This window comes from Melanotaenia boesemani, chromosome 16, assembly GCF_017639745.1.
Source record: "Melanotaenia boesemani isolate fMelBoe1 chromosome 16, fMelBoe1.pri, whole genome shotgun sequence".
In the NCBI taxonomy this organism is placed as follows: domain Eukaryota; kingdom Metazoa; phylum Chordata; class Actinopteri; order Atheriniformes; family Melanotaeniidae; genus Melanotaenia; species Melanotaenia boesemani.
Window position 1 is genome coordinate 3,593,426 of NC_055697.1, and position 12,246 is coordinate 3,605,671.

General features: G+C 41.6%; 1 protein-coding gene across 1 annotated transcript; it reads left to right on the top strand.

The window, feature by feature from the left end:
• The first annotated feature begins 1,926 nt into the window (after window positions 1-1,926).
• Window positions 1,927-11,248, top strand: degs1 (delta(4)-desaturase, sphingolipid 1). The gene is made up of 3 exons (XM_042009903.1): window positions 1,927-2,493; window positions 5,475-6,217; window positions 10,154-11,248. The coding sequence occupies exons 1-3, from the start codon at window positions 2,412-2,414 to the stop codon at window positions 10,298-10,300; spliced, it is 972 nt and encodes a 323-aa protein (XP_041865837.1). The 5' UTR covers window positions 1,927-2,411; the 3' UTR covers window positions 10,301-11,248.
• Window positions 11,249-12,246: the final 998 nt, after the last annotated feature.

Consider the following 12,246-nt stretch of genomic DNA (forward strand, 5'->3'; position numbering starts at 1 on the left):
GATAGATGGAGGAGGGAAAGGTGGAAGGATAAAAGGATGTATGAGGATTGATGAAGGAGGAAGGATATATGATGGAGAGAAGGACAGATGGGTGGAGGAAGGAGGGAAGGATGTATAGATAAGTGAGGAAGTATGGAAGGATATATGGGGGGTGGAAGGATGAAGGAATGAGGGAGGGTGAAGGGATAGGAGGAAGGATTGAAGGATTAATAGATAAGGGAGAGGGAGGAAGGATGGAAAGGTGTGGGAAAGATGAATGGAGGGGAGAGGAAGGATGGAGGAATGACATGGTCAGGATGGATGAGTGAGGGAGGGATGGATGGATGGAATGGATAAGGGAGAGGGAAAGATGGTGGATTGAGGGGAGGATGGACGAGTGAGGACAAAGGAATGAGCAATAGGATGGACGAGTAGAGAGAAGAAAGGATGGAGGAATAAAGGGTAGGATGGAGGAGAGTTGCAACAGTTAGGGTTGAATGATAGGGGTAGAGGGTGGATGGATGGATGGAGGAATGAAATAGGGATGGATGGATGGAGGGATGGATAAGGGAGAACGGCAGACAAATGGGAGGGGGGAGGAATTAAAGGATGGTTGAAGGCTGGATGGTGATGGGGAAGGAGGGAGGATGACAGAATGGATGATAAATACATGAGGGAGGATGAACAGAATAAGATGAACAGAGCTGAGTGGTTGAAGCAGGCAGAAGACTCACCAGGTGAACAGAAGTGTGGCCTTCACCCTGAAGCAAACAGGTTAACTTCATGTCAATCATGGCTGTGTGATGATGTCATCATATGCCAAATGAGGTGATGATGTTCTACTACAAACATCTGGAGGAGCAACCAGGGTGCTAGTATATGACAGTGAAGTGCTGTTCATAAAAGAGCTGTTTCTATGAGCCGATTCTTTGTAGTAAACAAGGAGAAAGAGCTGTCCGCCGGCAGTAAAGCAGATTAGTTTCCAGTGCACGTTGGACTCCACCAAGGCTGTCCTTTGTAACCAATTCTGTTCATTACTTTTATGGACAGAATTTCTAGGTGCAGCCGATATGTTGAGGGGATCCAGTGTGGTGGCCTCAGGATTGGGTCTCTGCTTTTTGCAGATGATGTGGTTCTGTTGGCTTCATTGGGCCGTGATCTTCAGCTCTTACTGTAGCGATTTGCAGCCGAGTTGAAGCGGCTGGGATGAGAATCAGCACCTCCAAATCCGAGACCATGGTCCTCAGCCGGAAAATGATGCTGTGCTTTCTCCGAGTTGGGAATGAGGTCCTGCCCCAAATGGAGGAGTTCACGTATCTCAGAGTCTTGTTCATGAGTGAGGGAAGGATGGAGCGGGAGATCGTGCTGAAGAAGGAGCTGAGCTAAAAGGCAAAGCTCTGGATTTACGTTCCCACCCTCACCTATGGTCACGAGCTGTGAGTAGTGACTGAAAGAACAAGATCGCGAATACAAGCGGCTGAAATGAGTTTTCTCCGCAGGGTGGTCTGGCTCTCCCTAAGAGATAGGGTGAGAAGCTCGGTGATCCGGGAGGGGCTCAGAGAAGAATCGCTGCTCCTCCACATCTGGTCAGGGTGCCTCCTGGACGCCTTCCTGGTGAGGTGTTCCAGGCACGTCCCACCGGAAAGAGGCCCCGGGGAAGACCTAGGACACGCTGGATGGATTGCATCTCTCTGCTGGCCTGGGAACGCCTCGGGATCACCCCGGACGAGCTGGGAAATTTGGCTGGGGAGAGGGAAGTCTGGGTTTCCCTGCTTAGACAGCTGCTGCCAGCGACCCGACTCCGGATAAGCAGTAGAAGATGGATGATGGACTTCTTTATTTTCATTTATTTTTGTACATCCTTATTTAAAACTTAGATGCTTCTATATAATATTTTTAGACATATTCTCTTTTACTCTGTTGATTTGTACATGTTTAGATTTGTGTATTTTGTATATAGATCTCTATGTTCTGTCTGTATCTTTAGATGGGTGGGACTTCATTTGATTGACAAACCATGTGGACAATCAAGAAACAAAGCTGAGAAGTCAGATTTTCTACCAGGACATCTCCGAAAATAATAACGGTTTTTAGACTATGTCTGAGGTAACTCTGTAAAACCAGATAACACAGATCATGTCTCCATCTCCTTATTAAACGGTGTCAAACATCAGTAAACACTGAGCCAACGGCAGCTGAAGCCGAACCTGAGCCTGGTTGTGTGGGTGTCAGAACGCGGACCCGGCTGGCTGCCGATGTTAGCTAACAGGCTAACCGATGTAACGCCACCAGTTACGTAGCGAGTCCCGGCAGGAGGAGGAGCAGCTGCGGGCGACAGGAACAAGACTACAGCAGCTCTGCTTCCAACCACTTCCTCAGTACTTTTCCACCCATGTTGGAGTGATCTGCTCGCGGTAACAACAACAGAAAAGATGGGAAATCATGTCGTCCGGGAGGACTTTGAGTGGGTTTACACGGACCAGCCGCACGCCGACCGCAGAAAAGAGATTCTGGGTGAGCTAGCTTCTCCAATAGCAAGTTTCCTCTGAACCCGAAGTAAGCAGAAATATAGCCTGGTTATAACCTCGCAGATGTAACTATAGTCGCTGTCATAGGGGTGTTACATGGCCAGTAGGTAGCTGTGGTAGTTAAACCCGTTTACTAATAGTAGCAAAGCTAACGGTCCTATTTCCGCCGCTTTTAGCTAACTGGTCAACGGCAGGTCGGTGAATAATTTATGGCCTGTCCGGCGTAATAAAGCCTCCTCTTTCAGTTGAAGGGGAGTAAATGAGTATTTCCATATATATCAGCTGTTAATGGGACAAAGTAAACATTAGGACCTAAATGTTCCGTTCTTATACTGTGTGCGGCCACAGGGGTAGGTGTGCCACTCCCTTAATACAAGTCCGTTTCGACGGCTTCCTCCTCAGGAGACACGTCCAGAGATAGAAATGTGTCAGAAATATATCACAGAAATATCAGAATTATGTCAGAAATATGTTGCAAATTTGGGGTTAGAAAAATGGAAAATGATTTTTGCGACCTTAAGGGTTCAGAAACGGTTTGCATCCAGTTCCAGGCCGTTAGTGACAATTTTTCCTAATTATTGTTTTTACCTGAAACTTTAAAAAGTGACCTGAGTACACATAATAAACTTGCCTACTCTGGTTTAAACATGTATTTGTCCTTAAAAAACACAAGCTGCGCTTAAGTACCGGTGAAAACTGTATTCCTGTTAAAAGAAAGAAGTTGCTTCTCAGAAACGTCTGAGTTATACCTGAGCGCACCACTTAACGCACGAGTTATTCGGCCGTAAATGTTTGAACCGAAGAACAGAAAGACGGTGCAGAAACGTTAATCCAGATCCAGTTTCAGCAGGATAGGATTTGCATTTCTCTGTTTTTTCTTCTCTGAAAGTAAATTCATCCTAGACGGGAGCTGCGGGGAGCGCGCACCCGGGGCTGTCCCGAGATCTGCGCGCGCTCCAGACGTGGATGTGTATGTAGACGAACGTGAATCTTAGAGCTTAAAAACTGAAACTTGTTTAACACCCCCTTTAGTAATAACAAGTAAATAAAGAGTAATAAACCAGAGTAATACGAGGGCTTCTACACATCACTGGTTGTTGTTCGCTGTCAGGCTTTAGGAACATATTTGTTCTGACTTGCACATTTTCTACAAAGATTGTGGCATTCGGGCATGTTTCCTACCTACGCTCAAGACTGCCTGGAACAAATGAGTCTCGACATGTTTGAACAAAGTCAGCTTTTTAGTTTCTTCTGATGTTCAGCTCATTAAAATACAATAATAACTTTACAGTAATGTTTCTATTTATAACATCTGGCATTTAACATTAGGTTATTTTAAAAAGTACTTCAACACTTTATTTACATCAAGCTGATTGTTAATCCTGCCATGTTTGGTGGAACTGAGGGGACATGTTCCTACTCCACACCTGATTCAGATTAATGAACTTATCAAGTTCTCTGCAGCACGTTAACCATCCATTTATTTCATTCAGGTGTGTTACAGTAGGGTTACCTCTAAGCAACACTGGTTTAGGCTACCAAGAGCTGTTCTCATGGACCTCTGCTGTCATTTGGAGTCTAACCCGACAGTCCAACCCTGTCCCACCACATTCTGGGTTTTCTGTTCATGGAGTATTTCAGAGGGAGCTGGAGGCTGGGTGGGAAATTGGCCGAGATCTAGACGAGTCATTGATGTAATGACTCAACCAGCTGAAGAAAAGGTTTTAGTTTAGAGGAAATTTAAATTCTACATCTGGTCTTCCTGACGCCATCAGGACATAAAAGCATCTAGCCTCGTTTCCACCAACGCCGTCGGGAAGCATTTTTAGTGTTTCCACATGTGAAAACTGGGAAGGGTACCCAAATATCCAGCCTGACCCGTCCTAATTTGTTGGGACCTTTCTCTTGGGGTACTAATCCAACCGACCCGACCTGAAAGGGTGGAGCTTGACACGCTGCAATCTGTTGATTGGTTGAGAAGAAGTCACTTCCTGTGCCATCTGCATAGAAACAAAGCAGGAATAGCGCCTTGTTCAGAGCAACAGACTTTCTTTGTTGATTAAATCTCCGTTTAACCCGTTAAGGCCCGACCCATGAAAAAATGGTAAGAATGGTAAGTCTTTATTTGGCCCTGTAACAAAATCTAACAAAAATTAACTTTTTGGGGGGAAGTTATCTAACATTTATTACTATGTGATATATTAAAAATATTATAATGTGGTTTTCTGCTTCTGGGTATCTATTAGGGGACAGAAGACGAGTATCATATTGTGTTCAACAGGATTTTGAGCAAAGTTTATATGATATTGAAGCAAAATGTCTTTGAAACTGTATGTAACAAATATGTCACCTTATGGGTTAAAACGGCATCATGAACCCGCTCCAAGAAGAAAGAACACAGCCTGGTGGATGACCTCCACCCTCCTCCGTAGTTTTTGAGTCGTGTTCTGGTTCTACTCTAAGGAAAGTGCTGCGACGGCGTTATGATGCTATGTAGCTGAGGCATCTATCGCTATCCGGCTGATGCTCCGCCTCTCAGGTGAGGTTACGGTTGCTGTGAAAACGTTACCAGATTACAGACCATATCCGTGTCCTACCTATCCCATCCCGACCCGTTGATGAAAACGAGGCTTTGTTGTCATATAAGTTAATTATTTTAGCATGAAAAGATAGAAATAAATAAAACTAATAGACATTGAAGAAGTGTTTAGGTGATTTTACATATTACAATGCTGGGAAACTGCGTTACGCATAATTACTGTGCTAATCATAATATCGCGATAAAGATTTAGATTTTCTTGTACCAAGAAAATTTTGCCGTCTCTAGGCAGGTCCTGACCTCCTGGTAATGAAACCACTCCCCTCTTGCTGTCTGTGTAAATGTCAATCTGGTTAAATCAGGTTTGTCACACTGATGATCATGATGCAGATCTTCACTGAGTTTACATTGGCCTGTTTGTCCCACAGCTAAATATCCAGAAATCAAGTCGCTGATGGGTCCTGACCACAGGCTGAAGTGGATTGTGTGCTTGATGGTGGTGATCCAGTTCTTGGCTTTCTACCTGGTCAAAGACTTGGACTGGAAGTGGGTTTTGTTTTGGACTTATGCGTTCGGCAGCTGCATCAACCACTCAATGACCCTTGCCATTCACGAGATCTCTCACAACACAGCCTTTGGAAACAACAAGGCCACATGGAACCGCTACTTCGCCATGTTTGCCAACCTGCCCATCGGGCTGCCGTACTCCGCCTCCTTCAAACGCTACCACCTAGACCACCACCGCTACCTGGGCGGAGACGGCATTGACGTGGACATCCCTACTGATTTTGAAGGTTGGTTCTTCTGTACGCGTTTCCGCAAATTCATCTGGATTATCCTGCAGCCGCTGTTCTACGCCGTCCGGCCCCTCTGCATCAACCCCAAGCCCATCAGTCAGCTGGAGGTCACCAATGTGGCCTTCCAGCTCACCTTCAACGTCCTGCTGTACTGGCTGTGGGGGGCCAAACCTGTGGTCTACATGCTGGCCGGCTCCATGTTGGGAATGGGCTTGCACCCCATCTCTGGCCACTTCATTGCGGAGCACTACATGTTCCTGAAGGGCCACGAGACATACTCCTACTATGGCTCCTTAAACCTGCTCACCTTCAACGTGGGTTACCACAACGAGCACCACGACTTCCCCAGCATCCCAGGACGAAGACTGCCCCAGGTGAGATCCCATGACTTCAAATCTGGCTTTAGTCAAAACCGCTTGTGATGGACAGATTTATTTGCTTTAATGTTGGCATTCTAAATGTTCCTGGTGCGGTTATTATCATGGAAAAAATCAGGTTATTATCAGAGAAGTAATCAGGTTATTATCAGAGAAAAAAGGTTATTATCAGAGAAAAAATCAGGTTATTATCAGAGAAGTAATCAGGTTATTATCAGAGAAAAAATCAGGTTATTATCAGAGAAGTAATCAGGTTATTATCAGAGAAAAAATCAGGTTATTATCAGAGAAAAAATCAGGTTATTATCAGAGAAATAATCAGGTTATTATCAGAGAAAAAATCAGGTTATTATCAGAGAAAAATCAGGTTATTATCAGAGAAGTAATCAGGTTATTATCAGAGAAAAATCAGGTTATTATCAGAGAAGTAATCAGGTTATCATCAGAGAAGTAATCAGGTTATTATCAGAGAAGTAATCAGGTTATTATCAGAGAAGTAATCAGGTTATTATCAGAGAAAAAATCAGGTTATTATCAGAGAAGTAATCAGGTTATTATCAGAGAAGTAATCAGGTTATTATCAGAGAAAAAATCAGGTTATTATCAGAGAAAAAATCAGGTTATTATCAGAGAAGTAATCAGGTTATTATCAGAGAAAAATCAGGTTATTATCAGAGAAGTAATCAGGTTATTATCAGAGAAAAATCAGGTTATTATCAGAGAAGTAATCAGGTTATCATCAGAGAAGTAATCAGGTTATTATCAGAGAAGTAATCAGGTTATTATCAGAGAAGTGATCAGGTTATCATCAGAGAAGTGATCAGGTTATTATCAGAGAAGTGATCAGGTTATTATCAGAGAAGTGATCAGGTTATTATCAGAGAAGTGATCAGGTTATTATCAGAGAAGTAATCAGGTTATTATCAGAGAAGTGATCAGGTTATTATCAGAGAAGTGATCAGGTTATTATCAGAGAAGTGATCAGGTTATTATCAGAGAAGTGATCAGGTTATTATCAGAGAAGTGATCAGGTTATTATCAGAGAAGTAATCAGGTTATTATCAGAGAAGTGATCAGGTTATTATCAGAGAAGTAATCAGGTTATTATCAGAGAAGTAATCAGGTTATTATCAGAGAAGTGATCAGGTTATTATCAGAGAAGTAATCAGGTTATTATCAGAGAAGTAATCAGGTTATTATCAGAGAAGTGATCAGGTTATTATCAGAGAAGTAATCAGGTTATTATCAGAGAAGTAATCAGGTTATCATCAGAGAAGTAATCAGGTTATCATCAGAGAAGTAATCAGGTTATTATCAGAGAAGTGATCAGGTTATTATCAGAGAAGTAATCAGGTTATTATCAGAGAAGTAATCAGGTTATTATCAGAGAAGTGATCAGGTTATTATCAGAGAAGTAATCAGGTTATTATCAGAGAAGTAATCAGGTTATTATCAGAGAAGTAATCAGGTTATCATCAGAGAAGTAATCAGGTTATTATCAGAGAAGTAATCAGGTTATCATCAGAGAAGTGATCAGGTTATTATCAGAGAAGTAATCAGGTTATTATCAGAGAAGTGATCAGGTTATTATCAGAGAAGTAATCAGGTTATTATCAGAGAAGTAATCAGGTTATTATCAGAGAAGTAATCAGGTTATTATCAGAGAAGTGATCAGGTTATTATCAGAGAAGTAATCAGGTTATTATCAGAGAAGTGATCAGGTTATTATCAGAGAAGTGATCAGGTTATTATCAGAGAAATGCATTTGCTGCATCTTACCGCTCACATTATCAGCTAACGCTAGGATCACGGCGCTCATATTAGCAGCTAATGCTAATGGCCACTATTACCTTCAATAAGAGGTGATGTCACCACGCACGTAGTTTATAATAAATCCGATATGCTTATTTAAAGTCACATTTAATTTATAACAGGTTTACACTTCATCCTTTTATGAAACAGTAAACAGTCTGATGCTTTTTATCTGCTTTACATGACGACATGTCATAGCTGCACCTGCTCTGTGTCCACACAAGTCGACACACACATACACATGCGCACACACCGGTTTCCATCGGAGGACAGAGTGCACGCGTCTGTAAACATGTCAACCAGCTGGAAATCAGACAGAAATATAAGTTTTCTAGATTCTCTCAGGCAGGTGGAGATGGAAGCATGTTGCTCCAGTGAGGAGCAGATGGAGGATTTCTCCTGCTCTGGTGCTCTGATGGTGTCACGGTCGTCATGGGAACGCGCACAGCTGATCAAGCTGAATCTGCTGTCATTGAAGGAATTTCTAAGTTGTATTACGAGTTTAAATGATCAAGTATTCCTTGAGTTGTATTTACATCAACACGGTATCTGAGATCTGAACTTAAAGAATATTTAGAGCAACTCAAAACGGTTTAACCAGGATATTTAAAAAGTTCTTTTCTCTCCTGTTGGTTTTTAATTTTTATTTTATTATTATTATTTTTTTCCCCCATAACATAATTTCTTGCTCTGAATCTGGGGAAACACTGTGTTGTCATGGTATTTCAGAAATTAAGAACGTAGATGTGTCAGAACAGATTATTACGTATTTTGATTGTCAAGTAAATGTACTCAGTGTTTCATATTTTTAAAAAAAAGTTATAAACATTTTTACTATTCAAGAAAAATATGTGGCGTTACATAATTAGCTGTAAATGAATCGATATTGAATCAGTTCAGGAAATTATTGACGATATCCAGCCATCTTTAACTACGAATACTTCATAAAATTGTGGCTGAATGTAGATTTAATACTAGTATTAATGTGTTGCATACATACAAAGTAATGTAATTCAGGCAATAGCTAAAAAAACTTTTGTTACAACACCGACCCAAATCCATAATCAGATCAGAACGGAACGAATTGATTCTTGAAATTTGAATCGATACCCAGTTCTAATCAGGTTATTATCAGAGAAATAATCAGGTTATTATATCTGTCGTCCTCGATGCTCATTTTTCTCTCAGAGCAGGGAAAGCCAGCATGGATGATTTAATCCATTAGTTTGGAGGGAATAACGTCCATACTTCCCACTCTAACATGGTTTTCCGAGTCCATGTGCGCTGTGGCCTCCACAGCCAATCGCGTTTTAATCAGTGGTTTGGTTTACATCAGCACGCTGCATGTCGGAAGCGTACCACAAGTGCCTTGTCGCAGCTTTCTGCTAAACATGCGCATCAAGAACGCTTCCAGAACGCATCAAGCTCTGCAGTTCAGACAGGAAATCGGACACGGAAGCAGCATAAAAGCTTCCGGTGAACTTAAAAAATAAGAAAATAAAAGCCTCATGCAGATTTGCGATCGCTGAACTATGTAAACGTTACGTCATTAATCAGTCAAGGGGTCTTTTTTTTCATCATGGACGATGAGACATTTATCTGTGATTTCATGATGTGGTGAATCCAGCTACGTGGGCTGCCTTCGCGGCCGCTCCGCATCGGACGCACTCCTGATATGAGCTGACGTTCCGCGGAGGTCAAAACAAAACCCCATGAAAATTATATAACATGTAAGCAACTCAAGCAGCAACACGTAGATGCAACTTTCTGTCCAAATTCACTCTGAAGCACTGCTGACATTGTGGAGGAGACTTGGTCTCAGGGATGGGCAGCTGCAGAGGTCAAAATTAATTCAACCGACATCCAGCTTTTCTTGTCGTTTTTGTTTTCCGTTTATTTTACCAGGTGAGAGGTTTGAGAAACAGTTCTGCTCTACAAACATGACCTGGATCAGGCACCGTGGTGGTGGCAGATTTCACCCACATATGAACAAATTCCACCATATTCCAGCTGTTTCATTGTGGAGCTCTGTGATTCTGTCTATGGTTTCCACATCATGGGAATCCTGGGTGTGTGTGATCAGCATGAAAACCCTCATCCTGATGTGTTTGTGTGTTCCAGGTGAGGAAGATAGCAGCGGAGTACTACGAGGACCTTCCTCAGTACACGTCCTGGATCAAGGTTCTGTACGACTTCATCATGGACGACTCTCTGAGCCCGTATTCCCGAATCAAAAGGAAGCTGAAGGGAGACGTGAAACAGGAGTAGCTTCTCTGGAAGCTTGTGTGGACCAAAGCTGACACCCTGCTCCCCCATTAACACCTCCTGCACATTAACGCCGGTTCAGACCAGTTCTGTTGGACTGAGAACGTTTGTTACTGAAAAGGTTGTTGGACTGATGTTCAGTTAAACTCCAGCAGGTTATTTGTCAGTGTTGTCTTGCTGAGAAAATTTGCACACATCCTTTTTTGTGGTAAAATGTAGCTAGACTGAGAGAAATTCAGATGCCTTAAACCCAACATGAAGTTTAGGATTAAATCACCTTCCAAACCAAATAAGATGGACATGTTCAGTTTTTCATTTTCTGCCTGATGTTCTGATGATTAACACACAGAAGCTGTCTGATCCAATCAGACGTTGATCGCTGCTTCCTGCTCGTCGTCCTGGTCAACAGGCATTATTCAGCTTTTAACACAGCTCCTCTATTATTTCACCACGTTGCCAGATCTGCTTTTATTCAGCTCCCATCGTTTGGTGCTACATAATAAGCTGAAGAATAAACAGAATTCATGTAACTTTAAATAACGGGAATAATAACAGTGCCTGACAAAGAAAATGTTTGTTTTAATATTCGTGGTGATGATCAACTATGTTTTTATGCTTGATACATAACACAAGCCCACCTCAGATAAACGTCATTCCTCCGTGTTTGTGAGCTCGGCATCAGGAGGCTGCCCTGTGACAAAAAAACAACCGCACCTGAAGGAGGTTCCCAGCATCTGTTGCCATGGTGAGGCAGCTTGGTAAGAAGAAGCTTTGTGATGCTGAAAATCCCAGGCTGAACCTGAAGTCACCTAGATAAGCTCCCGCCTCACGGTGCACACCTGATTGGCTCTACTGTTATGAAAACGGCTGAGATGTTGACTGACTGCTGAGTCCACTGATTTATTTCCCTCCTGTAAATTGACTGAAAAATAAAAGTACTTTTTATTGTCACAGACAGCTTTTAAATCTTTTTTTCTTAAACTCATTTTATTTTCAACATTACTGAATTATTTATCAGTGATTCTATATAAAATACACATATTAAAAAGATTTACATTACTGGCAAATGTTACATCAGCTACATTCCAACGTAAAAACTACATCTTACACACATCTGTCTATACTTGTGTGTATAAAATTGCCTTTAATGTCCCTGTGGGATTAATTAGTTTTTCATGTTGGAGCTATATCAGAAGTCTGTAGCAGATTCTGGTGGGAAACGAGCCCAGAAATAAGTAACACCTTAAAGCCGGACTTTGAAATTATCTGGATCAACGTTTGGCTGGAAGACTCGTCTAATAGCAGATAGTCATTTTATCACATCTGAGACTTTATTTTTACACTATCAAATCAAAAACTTGCAACTCTTCTCAGAGACACAAGGCCACACACACAACTCAGCTCCTCCGGTAGGAGAGTCAGCAGAGACCCACTAATAAAATAAAAAAAGAGAATGAAAATCTATCACCACCATCTCCGAACTGAGACAGAAATTCATTCCTGCTCCACCTGAGCCTTGATAAGAAACAAAGGCATTTGATCTCCAGCAAATACTATCCTCTGCTCCGAGTTTTAAAGAGGGGGGTTGTAAAAAGAAAAAGAGACAAAGCTGCCAAAAAGTGCCAAATCTTTTGAAACTGCTTGAAATTTTGAGATTTTAATAATTTCTTAAGAGAGAGAAAGAGAAAAAAAAATCCAATAGCTCAACCCTTGTGGGTAACACTAATTTACTATCCTTTCGGGTCATTGGAGGACAAAAAAAGTCCCAAAAACTGCTATTAAGAAATTATGAAATTATATTTTTTACCACTTTTTTTTGCTCAGATGTTTTAATCATCTTCAGCCTTAACCAGAAATATCAAATATTGAACAATTAAATTTTTTTAACCCCGTTAAATGCCAATTTTTCAACACAAAGTCATTGTTTTCATAAAACTAAAAACAGAAAA

Excerpts from the sequence above, each read along its gene's own strand:
- degs1 (XM_042009903.1), top strand. The coding sequence starts at position 2,412 with ATGGGAAATCATGTCGTCCGGGAGGACTTTGAGTGGGTTTACACGGAC. Across the intron at positions 2,494-5,474 it reads CCGCAGAAAAGAGATTCTGG|CTAAATATCCAGAAATCAAG; the intron begins GTGAGCTAGCTT and ends TTTGTCCCACAG. Across the intron at positions 6,218-10,153 it reads CAGGACGAAGACTGCCCCAG|GTGAGGAAGATAGCAGCGGA; the intron begins GTGAGATCCCAT and ends TGTGTGTTCCAG.